At 40.9% G+C, this 18,570-nt stretch overlaps 1 protein-coding gene across 2 annotated transcripts in view; it reads right to left on the reverse strand.

The window, feature by feature from the left end:
- tp73 (tumor protein p73) overlaps positions 1-18,570 on the reverse strand; it is a 24,354-nt gene continuing 5,784 nt past the window's right edge. Inside the window, exons 1-12 of one of the 2 annotated variants that reach the window (XM_067239156.1) lie at positions 15,044-15,227; positions 13,784-14,029; positions 7,006-7,192; positions 6,756-6,871; positions 5,738-5,847; positions 5,396-5,538; positions 5,198-5,286; positions 4,901-5,025; positions 4,387-4,544; positions 3,928-4,060; positions 2,597-2,690; positions 1-2,449 (exon numbers count right to left, since the gene is read on the reverse strand). In XM_067239156.1, coding sequence (XP_067095257.1) covers positions 2,075-2,449; positions 2,597-2,690; positions 3,928-4,060; positions 4,387-4,544; positions 4,901-5,025; positions 5,198-5,286; positions 5,396-5,538; positions 5,738-5,847; positions 6,756-6,871; positions 7,006-7,192; positions 13,784-14,029; positions 15,044-15,064 — 1,797 coding nt within the window. In that variant the 5' untranslated portion in view covers positions 15,065-15,227 and the 3' untranslated portion in view covers positions 1-2,074. Of the gene's footprint in view, positions 2,450-2,596; positions 2,691-3,927; positions 4,061-4,386; positions 4,545-4,900; positions 5,026-5,197; positions 5,287-5,395; positions 5,539-5,737; positions 5,848-6,755; positions 6,872-7,005; positions 7,193-13,783; positions 14,030-15,043; positions 15,228-18,570 lie in introns of those variants that run through there. The other variant, XM_067239155.1, reaches the window with a different exon arrangement.

Here is an 18,570-nt window from a genome sequence, read left to right on the forward strand (position 1 = left end):
AGAAACACTTTTTAATATTAATGATTTACAAGAAGAAGAAAACTTTACATGTACAACCTCAAATAGGAACATGACACTGATATGAACACTATTACTTTAGAACATTAGTACATCTTGTATATAAAAAGAAACACCAACAGGAAATGTCCTAACAAAATGACACACTACCATTTACAAATGTATATAGGATAACACTGATTATAAGCACATATAACTTGAAATTATTCTGTGTCTCTGTAAAGCAGTAAAGCACTTTATTTTCTTTCCAGTTCTGTGTAAGAGAAGGTCCCTGTGGCTGTGTATTATATTGTGTTTGGTGAATGCTGTGTAAGTGGATTATTTACATATGTATCAAGTAGCCAAAGCAACATATTTTTTTCTACAGATAAAATTACGTCATTTAAATTTGCTTTCGAGCTGAATAGGAGTGCATGTCTCACATGGTGTTACAATTGAGATACAACTATTCAACTGAGCTATGTGGAGAAGTGTGCACTGTCCAATATTCAGTTACAAGTCTGTCACATTTAGGTTGTCTGCACATCTCAGAGCCAAAGCTCCTCTAACTACCATTTAGGAACAGTTGAACACAGAGATAAGCAATGTTCCAATTCTATCTCAAAAAACACCATTGAATCAATTAACAAAGACAAGTGCAAGGAAATACAGGATTTGTAGGATACACACACGGCTCTGAACAAAACAAACTGTAATCAAAAGGAAGAGCTTGACCTGCAAGACTCTGAGGAATAAAATAAAACAAAGAGATAAGGCTATCATTTTAGTTACATGAAAGTAGAAAGTAAATTCAGGTATTATTTGATTCCCCAAATTTCTAAAAGGTCATTGTAAAAACCAGTAAAAGATAAACTGGGTTCAATTTACTACTTTGTTTAGTACTTTGTTATTATAACTTTTCCTAATGGATGTCATGTAACACAATTCATAACATAAAAAATATTATTGATCTATTTCTGAGTTTTGTCTGATGGTCTCTTTAATGTTCTCTTGATTAATCCTTACTACTCAACACAAAATATACCTCTTTTGAAATTACAAAGTAAAAATTTCGTCAAAAAAGCAATTCCATACAGGGACTCACTTACATTAACATCTTAACATCTGACAGGATCAGAGTCCAACTGTCCAATCTTTTGTATCTGTAATACTGTTTTTTGGGTTACTGCACAACTTCCGCTAACAATTTAATAAAAAATTACATGGGACTTAGATGTACCTACAATATGTATACAATTCAGGTGGCATATTATCCAATAAGACTTTTAATACACTAGGGAGATTAGTTCCTCGCAATTATTTTGTGGTGAAAAGATAACTAGGCACAGAGACTTTAAATAAGTGCTCTAACCAAACATATGTTATATACTGGTACCATGTTACTTGCTTTTTTTCAGTTTTATATCTATAGCAACATTTGGTGTCATCAGATAATGACACCATAAAAAATCTGAAAACACAATATAAGTGTTTTCAGTTTGACCACAAATGTAATATAGATTTTACAGAATGTACATATATTTACAATTACAATAGTAAAAACAATAAATACGTCAACTAAGATTTAATTGTGCACACGGTCACATAGTGGTAGCTATATTTTTGTATCCACCCAAGTATGGCCATAAGCATCTGATTATTGATGATTTCACCAAAATAATTTACACTCCTTGCTGACCTACTTTGGAAATGGGGTAAATACAGATTTTCCATAGTAGCCCATAATCTTTGTTATTTTTAACTAGTTTTCAACAGTTTTATTGCATCAAAAAAGTTTCCAGGATTGTGATTATAAAAAATCTTTCCCAATTCAATGTCATTTTGTCACAATTTAGTGTCCCTTTGTTCACTAATTTATTGGATACATGTAACATCTTGGAACATCACTGCTTGATAGTTCAAGTACAATAGATACATCCAGAGAACTGCATAAATGTACAACTATGTCCCCCCATAAAAATGGGAAATAAAAATACCTCAGCCACAGCAAAGTATTAACATTTAAAACTCATGCCCAACTATTTTGTCAATGAATTTCTCATTCACTGGATTTCTGTCAGTGGAGATCTCTCTCCATGAACTCCTCTTTGATGGAGTGCTTTCGTGATACTTTACAGTCGGGCATGTCGAAGCCGAAGTCGGGCCACTCATCAGCGGCTGCCACTGCAGGGGGGCCGGTGCCGGGCCGGTTGGGGATGGTGATGGTGTGCCGCACACGAAAGTGCACAGCCTCCATGACGCGTTGTCGCTGGAGCTCGCCACCACTGCCGATCGCCATGGCGGTAGCAGCTGCGGACATATTGCTGCTCGAGCGAATGAGCTGCTGGCCGTGATAGTCGTGGTGATGGGGAGGACCACCTTGTTTCATTTCTTGCAGGCCTCGCCAGATGGCCAGACGAAACTGCTCAGGGATCTTCAGAGCACCCAGGTCCTATGGTTGGCAATGATAGAGAGAAAAGTCATGGTGAAGACCAGAAAAGGAGTGGGAAAAGGACCAGAAAAGTGTGGAAAAGAGAGCCAAGTAACCTACATACATAGTATTAGTAACATGAGGTTGTGCACTTTCTGAAGCTATTACCTCCATGGACAGAGTTTGAAGGTGGTAGATACTCTGGAGGCCCTGGGAGGTGAAGTAATCAATGCAATTCTGGCAGCCCAGACTGGTTAGAAAACTGTATGGAGAGAAAAGCAGTGCTATTAAGATTTGGCTTACTTTCATATTTAATTAATCAAGTATTCCTAAAAGAACGGGACAGGTCAAGCAGAAACAGTGTGATGGTAGCTCTGCTTCGCACCGGGCTTAGCTTGATGAATTGTTATTCCCATTTGCTTGTCTGTAATATGCTCTTAGATCTCCATAGGTGTTTAGGGATATGACATAAAGTAAAAAATGTGAATAGCAAAGTAAACTGATGCATTTTATTTTATTTCACTGATTAAAATGCAATTATGGGAAGAGAAGATAATACAGTCTTAAATTATATAGTAGGCTACTTTTACACAATTAAATCAGTGTAGCCCATGATTAATGTATGTCACAAATGATAACAAACCATCTTTAACTTACAATATGATTTTAAAGTAAATCATTAAGTGCATGCAATGTATTAATGATTCGTAAAGCCATTTTGATTTAATCAAATCCTTTATTATAAATACATCCATATAAAAGTATTTGCTACATACAATTTTGACAAAACAAAAACAAGACAAGACAATAACCCATTTACCTCTGGATTCATAATTCAAGACACTGCCAAATCAAAGCCTTAACAGTGGGACACAGTAATGCCTAAATTGTAAACCAATCGCATCAAAACATCTGAAAATTTGCATTCTTTGAACGTCCATTCACTGGGCATTTTCAGACCTTGTTCCGATGCAATGTGAAGAGATCAAGAGCTTAAGATTCCACTAAGGGCACAATGTTTTACCGAGTCACATGGTCAGGTCATGGTCCTACATGTGACAAAGCTGAGATAAGATTTGCTTTTTATATTGAATATGCTGCTTTAGAAGGCCATGTGGATTGGATGGATATGAGAATGCAAATAGTACTTTTTATTGGAAAATAGAATCTAAATCTTGAATAAGTTGGCCTGTAATAAAACAAAGGAATATATAGACCTTTTATATAGGTCTATATTTAACTTTGGTAGGCAAAGTAGGAGGCCCTGTTTCATTTTAACTGCAGTTTCACGCACTACATTAAAGTTTGCACATGAGGCAACCCAAGTTAATGCTGGAAGCAAACGCTTCATTAAGGTAACATTGCAACTGTTATTATATAATTTGGCACTGTTGGACTAACATCGCACCCAACAACAACTTAGATGTCTATTTATGGCTCTTATTGGCTAGTTTTGCTTGTGACAGTAGGATAGAAGAAGTCATTGGAGGGTGAGGTACCTGACAAGGCTGGGGTCAGGGTTATACGGAGGGGGAGGGGTGCAGTGCGATGTGGACACCATGGATTGGCCGCTGTGTCCGCCATTCATGTCACCATTGGTCTGCATGTGGTGACTGTTGAGCATGTTGGGACCTGTGGAGGGACAGATATCATAGATAAATTAATAAAGATAATCAATAGTTGTATCACACATGACCTTATGGTACAATGTTTCCTCAGCTTCATTTAGAAACAAAAGTACTCTTGGAAAGGTAATGTTCATAAATGACGTACTGTATGTGCACACACACACACACACAAACCCAACCAGACAGACAGACAGACAGACAGACACACACACACACACACACACACACACTCACACACACACACACACACACACACACACACACACACACACACACACACACACACACACACACACACACACACACACACACACACACACTCACACTCACCCATATGGGTCATGTTGGGGGAGGGTACAGAACTCTGCTGAGACTGGTGTCCCACTAGTTGGTTGACAGAGGGCAGTTTGCTGATGCCTCCATGGACATGCAGCTTGTTCATGTTGGACAGAGGAGAGCCGTAGGAGGATGGAGATGCTACATGGCTCCTGTAGACCAGAAGATGACAAGAGAAGTGTAAGAAACCCTTGAAGAGATATAAGTTACAATATACTGTACTGTGCAATGTACTGTTGTTTTAGTCTCATGCATTCTTTTAGTGTGTCAGTAGAAAGCACAATGTTTAAATAGTTCTGAAATAATTTCAGAATAGTTTTCTGCACAAATACATAATTTTCTTTCTAGAAATGTGCACAGTAATGTATGTGTGTGCAGCTAGGATACATGGTAAGTGTCAATGTATCTGAGTGTGTACAATTCAATAAAATGGATATGAAACGTGATAAATCACATACCAAATGTGTGGGTATGGAAATGCTTATGGTCACGTATGCAGCCAACTCACTGTCTTTGGAGCATCTGTTGCTGCTGTTGTCTGTAGGAATCCACCAGCTGTTGTGGTACGAGCTCCACTAGCTCTAGACTGTCCTTGATCTTCATCAGGAGATCAAAGTTCTCTCTGCCACGTACCTGCACCACACAGACACACACAGAAGCAAATGCAAACACACAGGCATAAGCACAAACATGAAAAAGCACGACCAGTAGCAATGTATTTCACATTCATACAGTGAGGGTTTATTTGTGGCTGAGTGAAACCAAAACTGGTACTGATGTGGTGCTGCTGAACAGGATTCCTTACAGGAATATAATAAACCTCCTCTTCTCCATGCCGCCTCTTTTTCATGTTGATGTTTGGATTAGGAATGTTTGGAGCGGCCTGTTTGAAATCTGGAAACAAAAACAAAACACCAATTATTGTAATGTAAATGTGTTACGTAAATGAAGGATTGCGGGAAACATTAAAGATATTCAAAACTTTGACCGAAGGGAGACGCACTGCGCTTGTTGTTGTTTCCGTTCTTTGCTACATTCTCGTTCAGGGCTTGCTGCTCTCTGAAATGGTCCTCGTCCGCTTTGCGGTCTCGTCCTGGACAAGCACATATTCGACCTTCAAACGACCTTCGTCCCAGGACCTGACCACTTTAAGAGAAATGTTGTACAAATTAAACCATTTATCAGAGAGGACCCGCATGTTCATCATTATAACTGGGTTTCAATTATTGTTCCATTTAAGTATGCTCTGTGTGGGTAATTTTCCCCTGCTGGGAAAACATAATGCAATACATTATACACATATAGACATAGACAAGATATTTGGTAATGATTACAAGTCACTCACTCTCTTGTTTCCAAGGTGATGATAATGAGGATGGGTCTTCGGTTCATTCCGCCAACACAACTGCTGTTGCACATGAAGTTGTACAGGATGGTGGTAAACTCAGTCCCCACCTATCAGAGACAAACATAGGACCCTGGTTAATATTGGTATGGTGACACAGTGCCTGGCACTGTCGCCTCACAGTAAAAAGGTTTGATTCCTGCACGGGATGCTATTGGGTGGGCTATCTTCCAAGTCTCTCTGTGTGGAGTTTGCATGTTCCGTGCTCACATAGGTTTTCCTCAACAAATATAATGTAATCCTAAAACATGAAGAACAGATTTCTCTCCTGCCCATTTCCCTCGCCAAGACATGGATGAGCATTTGACCGTGGCCCCTGGTTGCTGTTGATATGGTAGACCACTGCTCCTGGCTGACCTTGAAGGAAGGACAGCAGGATGGGAAAATGGAGAGGAAGCATGTGTGTGTGTGTTTCCTGATGTCACTGCTCCCTCTACACATGTAGGTGTCACACTGTAAAGACGAATACATGTTTCTTCTTCTTCTAATCCGGTTGACTGGAAACCCCAAGGTTGTCATCAACCTGTCTTTAAAAGCTATTTTTCATTGCCCCTAGGTGGCGGTATTGCTGCACATCAACTGTGCTGTGAAAGCTGTTGCAACAACGCAATGTACAGTCATTTGTGTATGTCACATTATTCTTGCTGTCTCTTACAATGTGATTTTTCACCACCATACTAGTCTAAACATGACATCTCACTTAAGTCTTTATTTTCATGTTGTATTTTATTAATGCGTTACTATATTATATTATTATTGTGCTTCTGTATTCATATGTAAACAATTGATTACTGTACTTGCTTGATATAAGGGGGGCCTGAATACCTACAAATCAAATTATTTCTATCATATCACACCTCCATCAATTTAATATAATTTTCTCATTATAAGCCTCCTGTTTTAATGTTGGGCATCTCACACCTCACCACACCCTGGGAGCTTGTTAGGAGACACTCACCTGTGGGGACTCATAGGGCACCATGACACTCTGCCTGCCTGTGATTGCATCATCCACATACTGGGATAGGTTGTTCCCCTCTACCCTGATCAGATGGCTGGCTGGGGCAACCTGGCCTAAAGTGAGAACAGATTGAAGAAAAAGTGAGAGTAGGTTCACTTGGCCTTAGGTCTGCTTCGCTAGACCACTTCCAGTGTACATATAGACAGGAAGGATGACCTTTTAAGCATGTAAGGTTTTGTAAAAATACCATCATTGAAGTCACGTCCTAGTTCGTGATTGGGGCAGCGTTTGACCACCTCGGTGACATGCTCTGCTTTCTTGTAGACAGGCATGGCCCGGATAACACTGCCATGCGGTGGTGTGGAAGACAGCTTGACCTGGATTGGACAGGTCTTGGCAATCTGACAGTAGAGCTTCTTCAACAGTGGAGAGTACTAGGGAGGCAAAGGCATGGGCATTAATGTTTGAGAGAAAAAGGGAAATGTCTGTTATGTTTACAGTACTATGCTCATTTTATTCATATTTAATATCAAATTTTACTTTAATTTCTGTTGTGGATGACAGATAACTGTGCCTTAACATTGAAATATGAATTAAATAATACGTGAATGAAAAGCAGTATTCAACATTGAACACTAAGATGAGTAAGTAAGAATAAATGACAGGAAGAAGGCATATAAGTGGTCTGTGGATTTCTAGGATAATATATCTGTTTGGATACCTGACTGAAGGGAAACATGCATCTTTAAAGATCCCTTTGTGCTCTCTGACAGGCACATCTGCCATTACTGATACTGGCAGTCATTCTGCCGAAAGCATTCAAATGCATCCAAAGCCATTGGGGGAGAGGGGGATGTCTCACTTAACAAGCTTCAACATGTCCTAACAATATCAAGAAATCCCAAAAATCCACCTGAGGACATAAAAATGGGACCTTCCATGAAAAAAGTGTGTTTTGTGTGGACTTGCTACTCTGAAGCTGAAGAGAATCTGAATGCACATGCAGCAATGTGCTCAAGGGCAAGTGTAGGGATTGTATGATTGTTTCAACGATGATACATCTTTTCCCCTGTAACAACAAAACCATCCGAGTGAATGCAGTTCTAATCCTTCCATAAGTCTACGGATCACTTTTACATTTTTACACCCCAGTAAAATACCTACAAAACAAGACTTACTGTTTATACCTTGTATATGGATTTTGTCTACTGACTAGGCTATCCTATTGCTGAACGTAATTCCCATTTGAGAGTGATCACATCAAAAGCTCAAATCTGCTTGGATTCCTTGTTTTGACACTGTAATCACATTACAATCCCCTAAAGGCCTTAGGGTGTGTGGGAGAAGCTGAATCAACACATTAAACTATTCTGCAAACGTACATATTCCTACCTGTGCTGCATGTCCTGACAGCTCATCCATATCATGAATAATTATTTTGAAAATGACAACCTGTACTTTCTCACAGTTGAAGACTAAGGGACTTGCCCTAACAATGAATTTATGAAAGAAATCATAGGTTATAATCTTATGTCTGAACGGATGGTAAAATCTACGCCAAATCATGGAATTCCAAATTACAATTTGGATTGTAAATCCAAAATGATATATTTGAAAAAAATTGGATTGAGGGTTCATCAACAAATAAGCAGTTACTCAATTATTAATGAATAATATTGAATTGTAAATTGTGCAATCTGTGCGAACTAGTTGTTGACATGAAGTGGGCAGTTGTATGGGCTGAACAGTTGGTAATCTGTTTGAGCACAGTCACACCTGAGTGTACATACGAGTCATAAATCTCTCTCTCCTTTTCTCCCTCTCTCTCTCTATCTGGCTGAAATTGTGTGGGAAATATGTCTCAACCTGTCTTTTCTCCCTTCCTTTAGTTTATATACATCTGTCATCAATGGGGTGTTAAGCTCCTCAGAAGAGTCCTTTGGGTGATGCTCTCAGATTAGTGAGCGGAGACAACTGATATGAAGTTGATATGGTACAAAAATGTTTGCCCTGTTTCAGACTATATCTACCATATCAAGATAATATTGGAACAAACAGATGGCTCTGTGCAAGTATGCTCAGTCCAGCATAACAGTCCCAAATGATGGATTACCGATATAGGAGGATCTGATGAGGCAAGGTGGGCCAGTGGATTTTCCGACACAGATAATGGAGTAGACAAAGACAAAGATGCTAAAGCAAAGAGATGGTGGGTGGGAGCACTTTGAGAGAGCAATGGAGGTAGAGAGGTGAAAAGAAATGAAGAGAGGATGGGAAGAGAAGCTGGGATGGAGGAGAGAAAGAGGTGGAGGAGTAGAAGTGTGAAGGAGAAGGAGGACAGGCTGCTTCACCGTGAGTAAGCCCTCCCGTCCAGTGGACCAGCAGATGCAGGTCCAGACATGTAGTTGGAGACTGAGTGATAATTACCAGACTGTCATCCATGGAGACATGCTCTAGCTTGCCGTCCGCAAATTCGGTTAACTGTCCAAAATATGTTAACACACGCAGGAACCGGCAATACCCTGTTAATCACATTGGCGCATCCACAGACAGCAACGCCTCTCTGCTCTCCCTCTATCAGATGTATATGTTGGAGAGATTCCTCTCAGAAAACCCATGGAAATTCAATATTAAGATGAGAATTACCCACAGTCCTTTGATGTGCTCTAATGGCTGTTTGTAAGAATTTGGAGATTTGGAGAAAGATGTAATCATCTGCCTGTCTGTCTCAGTCTCTCGAACGCCTTCCTGTTGAATGTGCCTTCTACTGTCTGAATGTTCTGGGTGACCATCAAGTTTCACTTGAATGATTTACTTTCCAGGGGTATGTTTCCCTTCAATTAGTTAACACATTGCCAATGTTTTTCCAACCATGTTATCTGATTGTACACATACGATGATAAAATAAACATGATACAGATCGCATAAAAGACAAAACTGTGATGCCAGCAGCACTGGCAGTGCTGCTGGAGATGAAAGCCTTACTCACTGCTCACTGTGTGTGAGGGGTCTCTACAACACTGACATGGTCCATAGGACGTGTACAAGCAAGCTCAGGTCTCAGTTGGACAAGACGTCAAACCATTATGATCAAAGAGATTTATGTTCAGTCAGCAGAATTGGATGTCGGTCTATCATACAGCATTACTTTGGCTCCAGCCTGGAATGATGATGTGCGTTACTGTGTCCTCCCATATGCAGTCTGTGTGCATGTGAGTACATGCACCAGTACCACGTGTATGAACAATCCTCATTATCAAGTGTGTTTTCCCAACTCTAATGCAGAGACAGCGGAGAGGATGGAGAGGAAGGATGAGTGGTCTGGGGCGTGTTGGGGCCCATGTCCTGACGGAGAGAGGGTAATAGCTGGGAAAAGCAGCTTGGAACATGCTGGGATGCGGAGCATGTTCTGGCCTGTCTAGCCCTCACACACACCCAACCAAGTGTCGTAGTGTCGAGAGGGGTCGTTATTGGAGAAAGCTGAGGTGTTATATCTCATTTCCATCCATCTTCATCTTGCTCCGGAGCCCCAGGAATGTTTTATGTTGTCATGCAAAGTAGTCTTTTTGAGGAACTGCATGCTTTGAGCAATTACCTCTAATAAAGCATAACCATGTGTGGAGAAGACATCCAACTCTGAAAAAAGTCAGCTATGAGATCAGTTGTAATACAGTGGTTTAACATGGGGTGGGGTGGGCTCCTTGTATTAAATATTATAATTATACAAGGCATCATCTTGCAGAAGGTGCTAAATTCTATTCTATTCCTTCTATACTATACTGTTAAGGCTATGACACCACCAATCATTCAACAAAAGCATGTTACAAAACCCCAGCTATGCTCTAGTCTGTAGTGATGTATTCTGTGTTAAACATACAAAGCGATTAAAAAAGATGTGACTTCAACATTGACCTAACATTGCAAAAGAACCATGACTGTCAATTTAGCAATGACCTCTATCCCAAACCATTTAAATTGCTAAAATTGCTTAAATTGCTTTAACACAAAGTTGCTTGTTGCATGCGCAAGATGCCCAACCTAGGGTCTGAGCGAGGGCAGAAAAAAGAGCATAAAAAATGTCAGCATGATTAGTGTGATCATGAGAGTGAGGACAGGAATGGCGTTGATGGAGCACTAACAAGCACCTTGTAAGTGACAAAAAGCTTTCTCTGCTGCAGCTTGAGTATTTAATCCCTTAACCCTGCATGCCATCAATGCCAGCTGAGATCAGTGCCCAACCGTAGGTAGGTAGGTAGCTTAGTGCAGTGAGTATGCCCCTATGGCATTCCCCTCTGCCTGAGGCCACACTAAACTACACCCAGCACAGCCTGCTGCTAACCCCCTCATATCTACCACAAAGTGACTCAATCCACCCTAGACAGGTATCCTTGTGTAGATCTATTCATGTAGAGAACAAGCCTTAGATTTAGGATTAAAGATGTTGCACACATACGTACACACACACACACCCTCACACACACACACACACACACACACACACACACACACACACACACACACACACACACACACACACACACACGCACACACTATCACACTCTCTCTCTGTCTCTCTCTCACACACATACACAAAAGTACAATGTGCAAACACAAACGCACACTTTTACAACTCATTTTGGGAATCCCCTGCATTACAATAGGCTCTTTCATTTGAGATCTTGAACACAATCTCTTCCATTATTTGAAACTGTTGATTTTGAAAGACAAATATTTTGGAGGTCCTTAAAACGTTATTCAAATGGTCATGGCCCCCATTAGGCACAAATTTAGGACCAGCCTTCTCTCCCTAATCCATCTTCGACCATAAGGTGAAAACTGGTAACACCGACAAAGAAACTATGTTTATGTTTGTATACCTTTACAGGTTTAGGTGCACATTCATTTAAAAACCTGCTCCTGGACAGTCAAATTGAGGGACATACAGTTTCAATGGACACAATTGAATTGTTCTTTTCACATCATGATCCGCCCTTTTATGATAGAGGATGAATTAAAATAATCACAGGCTTCAACAAATCCTCTTTTTTCTGCTGGCTCATCTTCCCTAAGCATTAGCCAGTCAAAAGTACTCTGTCATGTAATAACAGTGTATCTTTTCTCGCCGTGGCACTAAACATTGCTCTAACACTCAGTAACTACTGCCTCCAGGTAACAAAACAATGAAGAGCGCTTTAATTGTTCTGTCAGCCAGACAGCAAAGCATCTTAGGATACCTCTCTCGCTGTTAAACCTTATATAGTATTAATGTCTATGTGGTCAAATACAAAATGTACACAAAGCGATTCCTAAGCAAATGATTTAAACAAAGTTTAGGAAGTTCATGTGCTATCTTTGTAAGGTGAGACATTTTTTAAACGTCCTTGATAGAACAGAATGGAGTCTTAATTGGTAAAGACACAGTTTATACCTCCTCGTCTACACCACGAGAGATACTACAGAAAAACAAGTGACTTTCGGACACATACTAATTACTCAATCACACATTTTAGTGTAACACTGTAAAGTTAGTGGAGGATTTTCCTGATGACCTGGCATGACCACGAGACAATTCTTACTTCAAAGAGGGAATGGATCAACCATCTGCCACTAGATGGGAGAGTTTTTACATTTCTTAATTACATTTACATTTACTCATTTAGCAGACGCTCTTATCCAGAGCGACTTACAGTAAGTACAGGGGACATTCCCGCGAGGCAAGTAGGGTGAAGTGCCTTGCCCAAAGACACAACGTCATTTGGCACAGACGGGAATCGAACTGGCAACCTTCTGATTACTAACCCGATTCCCTAACCGCTCAGCCACCTGACTCCCTTTTAATTAACTTGCTTGTTGATGGCTACTTAATGTTTATCAGTAAGACTACATTCAGACCTGTGTTTGTTTCTTAAAACATTTAAAATACCCTTAAAACATAGCAATTAACTTCTATTATTTTTATTTATGTCTGAAAATGGTTTCCTGAGGCTAATGTTTTCCCAGTGTATCTTTGGTTGCCATGAGGTAAGAGGGTGAGATAAGCCTCAGTCAAAATGGGGATGAGAGAGCTGGGTTGACAGACACTTGTCATGTAGACCATCCATGAGAGAGCAGAGTGGGGCTCCAGGCACCAGAGGTGACAGCCAGGAGTGTCTTAAGCTCCCTGAAGAAAGAGAGAGGGTCAGAGACCACCACTTCAGTGGCGAGGGGAGGATCCGTTTACAGCATCACCAAGCGAGAACAGAAGACCCCCCATGCATGAGTACTTTTAACAAACAGAACCTAAAACAAGCCTCTCTAACTCACGCTACACTCTACACACACACACGCACACACACACACAGACACACACACACACAAACACACACACAGGAAAGGAAATGTGGTATCCCCTTTCACAAAGGTCAACACTCCGACAGACACAGGGTTACACCTTTCCTGGGGTGACTACTTGTTTATCCAAGAAAAATCACAGTGCTCCTGTTTTAAGTGTCTTTAGACAAACTCGTAGATTCCCTTGTGTTTTGGTCTTTAGCTTTAAAGGTGTAACCACAACAATAAAATTACAGAATAACCTTGCATCGGTTAGTCAAGTATTCACTTTTTCTCAATGTCACTTTATCTACAAATCAAAATTATAGAACACACACACAACTTGTTATACAAGAAAAGGGTTGTTTGTGGTGCCTGATTGCATCAAGCCACTTAAAATGTGTTCAAACTTGTGTTCAATACACTCCTCTCATGAAGCAGCCAAAGCTATCAGAGCCATGAGGGGAATGTACAGAGAGAAAAGGAAGCGATGGGTGAGACAAAGAACACCAGAGATACACATACAGAGTGTGTGTGTGTGTGAGAGAGAGACAGACATAAATACATTTGATCATAACATGACCTTGCTCCTCCGTGCAAGCATGGCTGTATGCATGTGTGAGTGAGCGTGCGTGTACAGTATGTTGCATGGCGTGCGCCGACAAGCATGCTTCCTGCCGATCAAACTCTCGCTCAAATCAATAAAGTCAACTCACCGTCCAGGTGGCCGACTTAGCGGTGCTGGACTGCTGAAAGGTCACCTCGAAGGTGTGAGGCCCCGGATAGTCGGTGTTGGAGGGGATAGCGGGCGCCGGGGACATGCCGTCGAAGGTGGAGTTGGGCTGCGAGTAGGGCGAGGGAGTGGGCACAGCTGAGGTGTTCTCTGAGCTGTAGGGACTGGTGGACGCCGCGCGGCTCCCCAGGCTGGCCTCCATGCTGCTGCTCAGCAGGTTGTACTGGGACTGGAGAACCAGGGAGGGAGGAAGCGGAGGAGGAGGAGGGAGGAAGGTGAGAGGGAGGGGGAGAGGAGGGGAAAGAAAGAAAGAAAGAAAGAAAGGGAGGATAAAAGACCCACCTGGAGAGATACTTAAATTTGTGGACTAGTGAGAAGGGTTCGGGTTACAATTGTGAGGGCTCTGAGACAGCGCAGGAGGATCTTGGTGTGTGTGTGTGCGCACATGCCCCCATGCTTACAGATTGTGTATTTGCATTTGTGCCAACAGAAGACGCTCTCAAGCCTGTATGAGTGTGTGTGTGTGTGTGTGGGTAAGAGGGGTATCTGTTGTTTTGTGTAGTTCCCTGAGGGAGTACATTGGGGTTGTAAAAGACAAGCATAACCCATGCTCTGCCTAATTGCCTTCCATTCCCCACAGCCCTGTCCCCCCTTTTCCCCTCCCACCTCAAACAGACAAGGAGGATTTGTACCACTGTGGTAGGAGGTAACACACCACCACCACCACTGCTCTTTGTAAGGCTGGAGACCAGAATACCCATACACACAGGTTGAGGGAAACCTGGAAGGAAATGTTTTCTGTTTCTGTCTTTGTCAAGTAGCACACTATGATCCATTTAGCCATTTTGTGTTCCCAGAGCACTGACTAGAAAAGTATACTAGAAAACACCAGAACTAGATCAAAGTCAATAGATATATTTGAAATGTTAAAGGACAACACATCAATTATATTAATGCTACATTAATAGTGGAAATATGTCTATCAAATGCAGTGGTTTGTTGGGTAAGTGCAGAAGCTAATAACAGATTCACATCCAAATGGTCAAGAGGTGAAAACATCAATGGATAGAAAACTGCTCAGTCAATGGAATATTCACAAAATAAACATACTGATGTCAATAAACCAAAGGTTATACCAACTGCATGGCCTGTAGCCAGGCATCACAAGCTCTCTCAATAAACTGAGCAACACTGAAGACTGAAGCAACATCTAAATACAAGACCATACAATCAATTACAGTACCTTCTTTTTCACGTAGTACATTCTCCAAACAGGTTGATATTTTCTCCTATACAAAATGTCCTCAATCAGTGGTATCCAAACACAACCAAAGAGGGCAAATGAGAGAAATCATAGCCTAATTGTAGGGGTTCAGTAGAGATGTGCATGAATAAACACACACACTCATACACAGGTACACACCCACAATAACCCTAAATAACCTTCAAAGGTAGTGAGGGTTAGGAAATCGGACTGGTCTACAGAAAGAGAGGAGATGCACTGAGAAAGGAACAGGGAAAGAGGGATGGGAACCCAAAACATGGCATGATGTTCTAATTACGGCATGCCCAGACTTAGACGGCAACATCGGAGCAAGTACACACATGCAGGAAAACACCTTGTGAAGGCCCGCGCTAGGTAAACACTGTCTAGTCCGACATGCCTTAAAATGGGGGGGGGGGGGGGGGGGGGAAGGAAAACACATAAAAGACTGAGAATAGTTCAGGGGTCAACCTGGGAAGAGATAGTGGGCTTCCATATAAGGAAGATGCAATTGTCTATATTTGACCTCCTCCACATATCAATACTGGTAAGGCAAAAACCTTTAGCATTCCTAAATTGTACGACGTGCCTATTTGGATTTTCTTCATGAGCTGCCCAAATAACTAAATATTTTGTACTACTACTATTAACTAACTATTTTGTAATACTAATACTAAAAGACAAAACTAGTTAGTTTGTTTTCATTTTACAAATCTCACGAAACGGAGAAAGCCCAAGATCTAGAGCTACATATTCTATTTTCATTCTACATTTCTGTTCCATATTATTATTATTATTTATTATGTGTGTGAGAGTCAACACTACCTCTAAATTTTCCTTTCATCCAGTAAGTCAATAGTGAAACTTTCACACCACCAGAATACAAAACTTCTATGAGCAGGTTTCTGAATTAAAATGTGTAATTTACTGATAGTTAATAGTATTTATTTCATGTCTGATAGCAGCTCAGTAACAACAGAGTATGAATTACCCATATACCATAACAACCATAATTTTTTCAAAAATGCAACTGTTGATGCTAAATAGTATATGAGATTTGGTATTCATAAAAGCAGTGAAAAGTCTAAAAGTCTAATGGCTAGGCGACGCTCAGGGGGTTTCCACTGCAGCACCCCCACCCGCGCTACAGGTGTGTTCGGACTTAAAGTCTCAGCTTGTGCTGTAACAAGTTGAAACAGAACAAAAATCCCCACTGCCACTGTGTGTGTGCAGGTGTGTGTGTGTGTGTGTGCATGGTATTGTGAGTGTGTGCATGTGTTAAAGCATTTGAGCTTCACACCTCAACAATAGCTAACGTCCCCTTTGGCTGCTACCGGGCATCTACCAATCAACTTTCTAAATGAAGCCGGACACAACAACACTCACTTATCACAATGAATAAGGCACCAAAGAGGTGAACTCCTGGAGAGACTAGGGCACTAGGCTATATGTTACCTTTTCTACAACAGCATCTGGGACTGGTATAAGACGACGTATAGGCTACTATGTGGTTAGCTAACAATGGTGCTGTACACAACATATCTTGAAAAGTATCTTTGTGGAGTTGGCATAGTCTCGGAGTACGAGTTAGCACTGAGGAGGGAAATTGACGAAATGGAAGAAATACCAGAACACTGCCCTCTGTTGGGAGAATGTGAGACTGCATCAAACTTGGTGCCTCCAGTATGTGCATGAGTGCATGGGCGTGTTTACACCATTCCTTGTTTTTAAAGAGGACCATATACCTCATCGGTACAGATGTTCCCTTTATAGGCTAAATGCTATAGATTGATATTTAATTACTTTCAGAGTAATTTGCATATTCAATCATTCACAAATACCTACACAACTATTCCAGTTGCCTTGTATGACCATAAATAACATGACAACCCATGGTATCATTCATCAGTGCCAATCAGAATTCAAATAATTATAAATTGGCAAACACTTGTTAAGAGGAAATCAACAGGTTGGAATTGTCACTATGTATGAATGGAGCAATAATAATAAAAAATAAATCAGAATACTATCCTTTTTTAAGAACATGGAAGTATATTCCCCAAAGGTTGTTCATAGTGTCATTTTGTTTTTACACCACAAAAGAAAGGCAATATAATTCATATTTGAGAAATACAATACAATTACATTTAATTGAAGGACAATCTATCAAGGTCTACAGTATGCACAAAATTTTTTGCATTTGGACTTGACCTTTTGCCGACCTCTTACTACATGTTCCATCCAGCCAATCACAAACAAATCCATTTTTCTAAGAGCCAAAAGCCAATCCACCTGTTCTAACTAAGCATGTCATTATTGCAAACAGTCGACACAACAAAACCTGAACTTCCCATACAGAAATGCACCACAAACAACATCTGTATTTAATTAAAAGGTAAATGACTATGAGTTACTTGTCAAAGGTAACGTCCACCTACCGTGCTGAAGTGCTGTGTGGGGTCACTAATGTACAGCATCTTAGGTGTCCTGCAGGGAGGGAGAGGCTGCCAGAGGTGCTGGCCTCATCCGGCCGTCATTAGACTAGGAGCTGACTAGTAGTGATGTTTGGTCAGTTTGTTCATTATTCTAGACCGCATGCACGGTCAAGGTTTCAGCTCCATATGGTCCTCCCAGTGGATAGATGTGATAGATGGGTTTGAAAAAGTCTGATTCTCTTCCACTAGTTTCAGCCCCTGACTGGGCCCTGTCAACTAGTCCTGCATCTAACAACAAATCTTGGACCTCCCTTTTTTTCTCATGACTATTCATTAACCAGCAAGGCAGGCCCAGGCTTGCCCGATGATATATTGGACTGTACCAATTTTAAAGATCAGAGGGGGATCGGTAAAGTCTGCATTTAATTTGAGTTACATTGACTTCTAGATTGGACAGATAACATATTTTCAGATTTTATTGAAAATATAATGAACAAACAGCAACTGTAGTCCTTAATTAAGTTATCAAAGCAGACACAATTGCAGACATACGTTAACAATCCCTTGTTTTAATTGAATTCAATGATTGTATATTAATATTACTAGTTCTTCACTCCATGGCAAACTTTAAGTAGATCTGTAGAACTGCATTGGATTTACAATCTCTCTCTCTCTCTCTCTCTCTCTCTCTCTCTCTCTCTCTCTCTCTCTCTCTCTCTCTCACACACACACACACACACACTTCTTCTCCACCCGTTCTACAGATGGTGGAGCAGCAGGTGATGTGTGTTCTGGGATTTTGGGTTGGTCTCTAATTAAAGTGTTAACCTCCCCCTAATCCCAGACCACTCACCTCCCAGCAGCCAGGGAGGGAAAAGTCTACGGAGGAGAGGGAAACCAGGAGGGAATCTCTACTACTCTGGAGGGAACACAGAGCTGTGTCTAACCAGGGATGGAAGAACCATGGACACTTCCTGGCCAATTAATCTTTGTTGAACATGCCTATGTTCTAAATTACAATAATTTGCAATAATTACATATGAATGAAATAATGAGTATTAATGTAAAGGG

This window comes from Osmerus mordax, chromosome 7, assembly GCF_038355195.1.
Source record: "Osmerus mordax isolate fOsmMor3 chromosome 7, fOsmMor3.pri, whole genome shotgun sequence".
Taxonomy (NCBI): Eukaryota; Metazoa; Chordata; class Actinopteri; order Osmeriformes; family Osmeridae; genus Osmerus; species Osmerus mordax.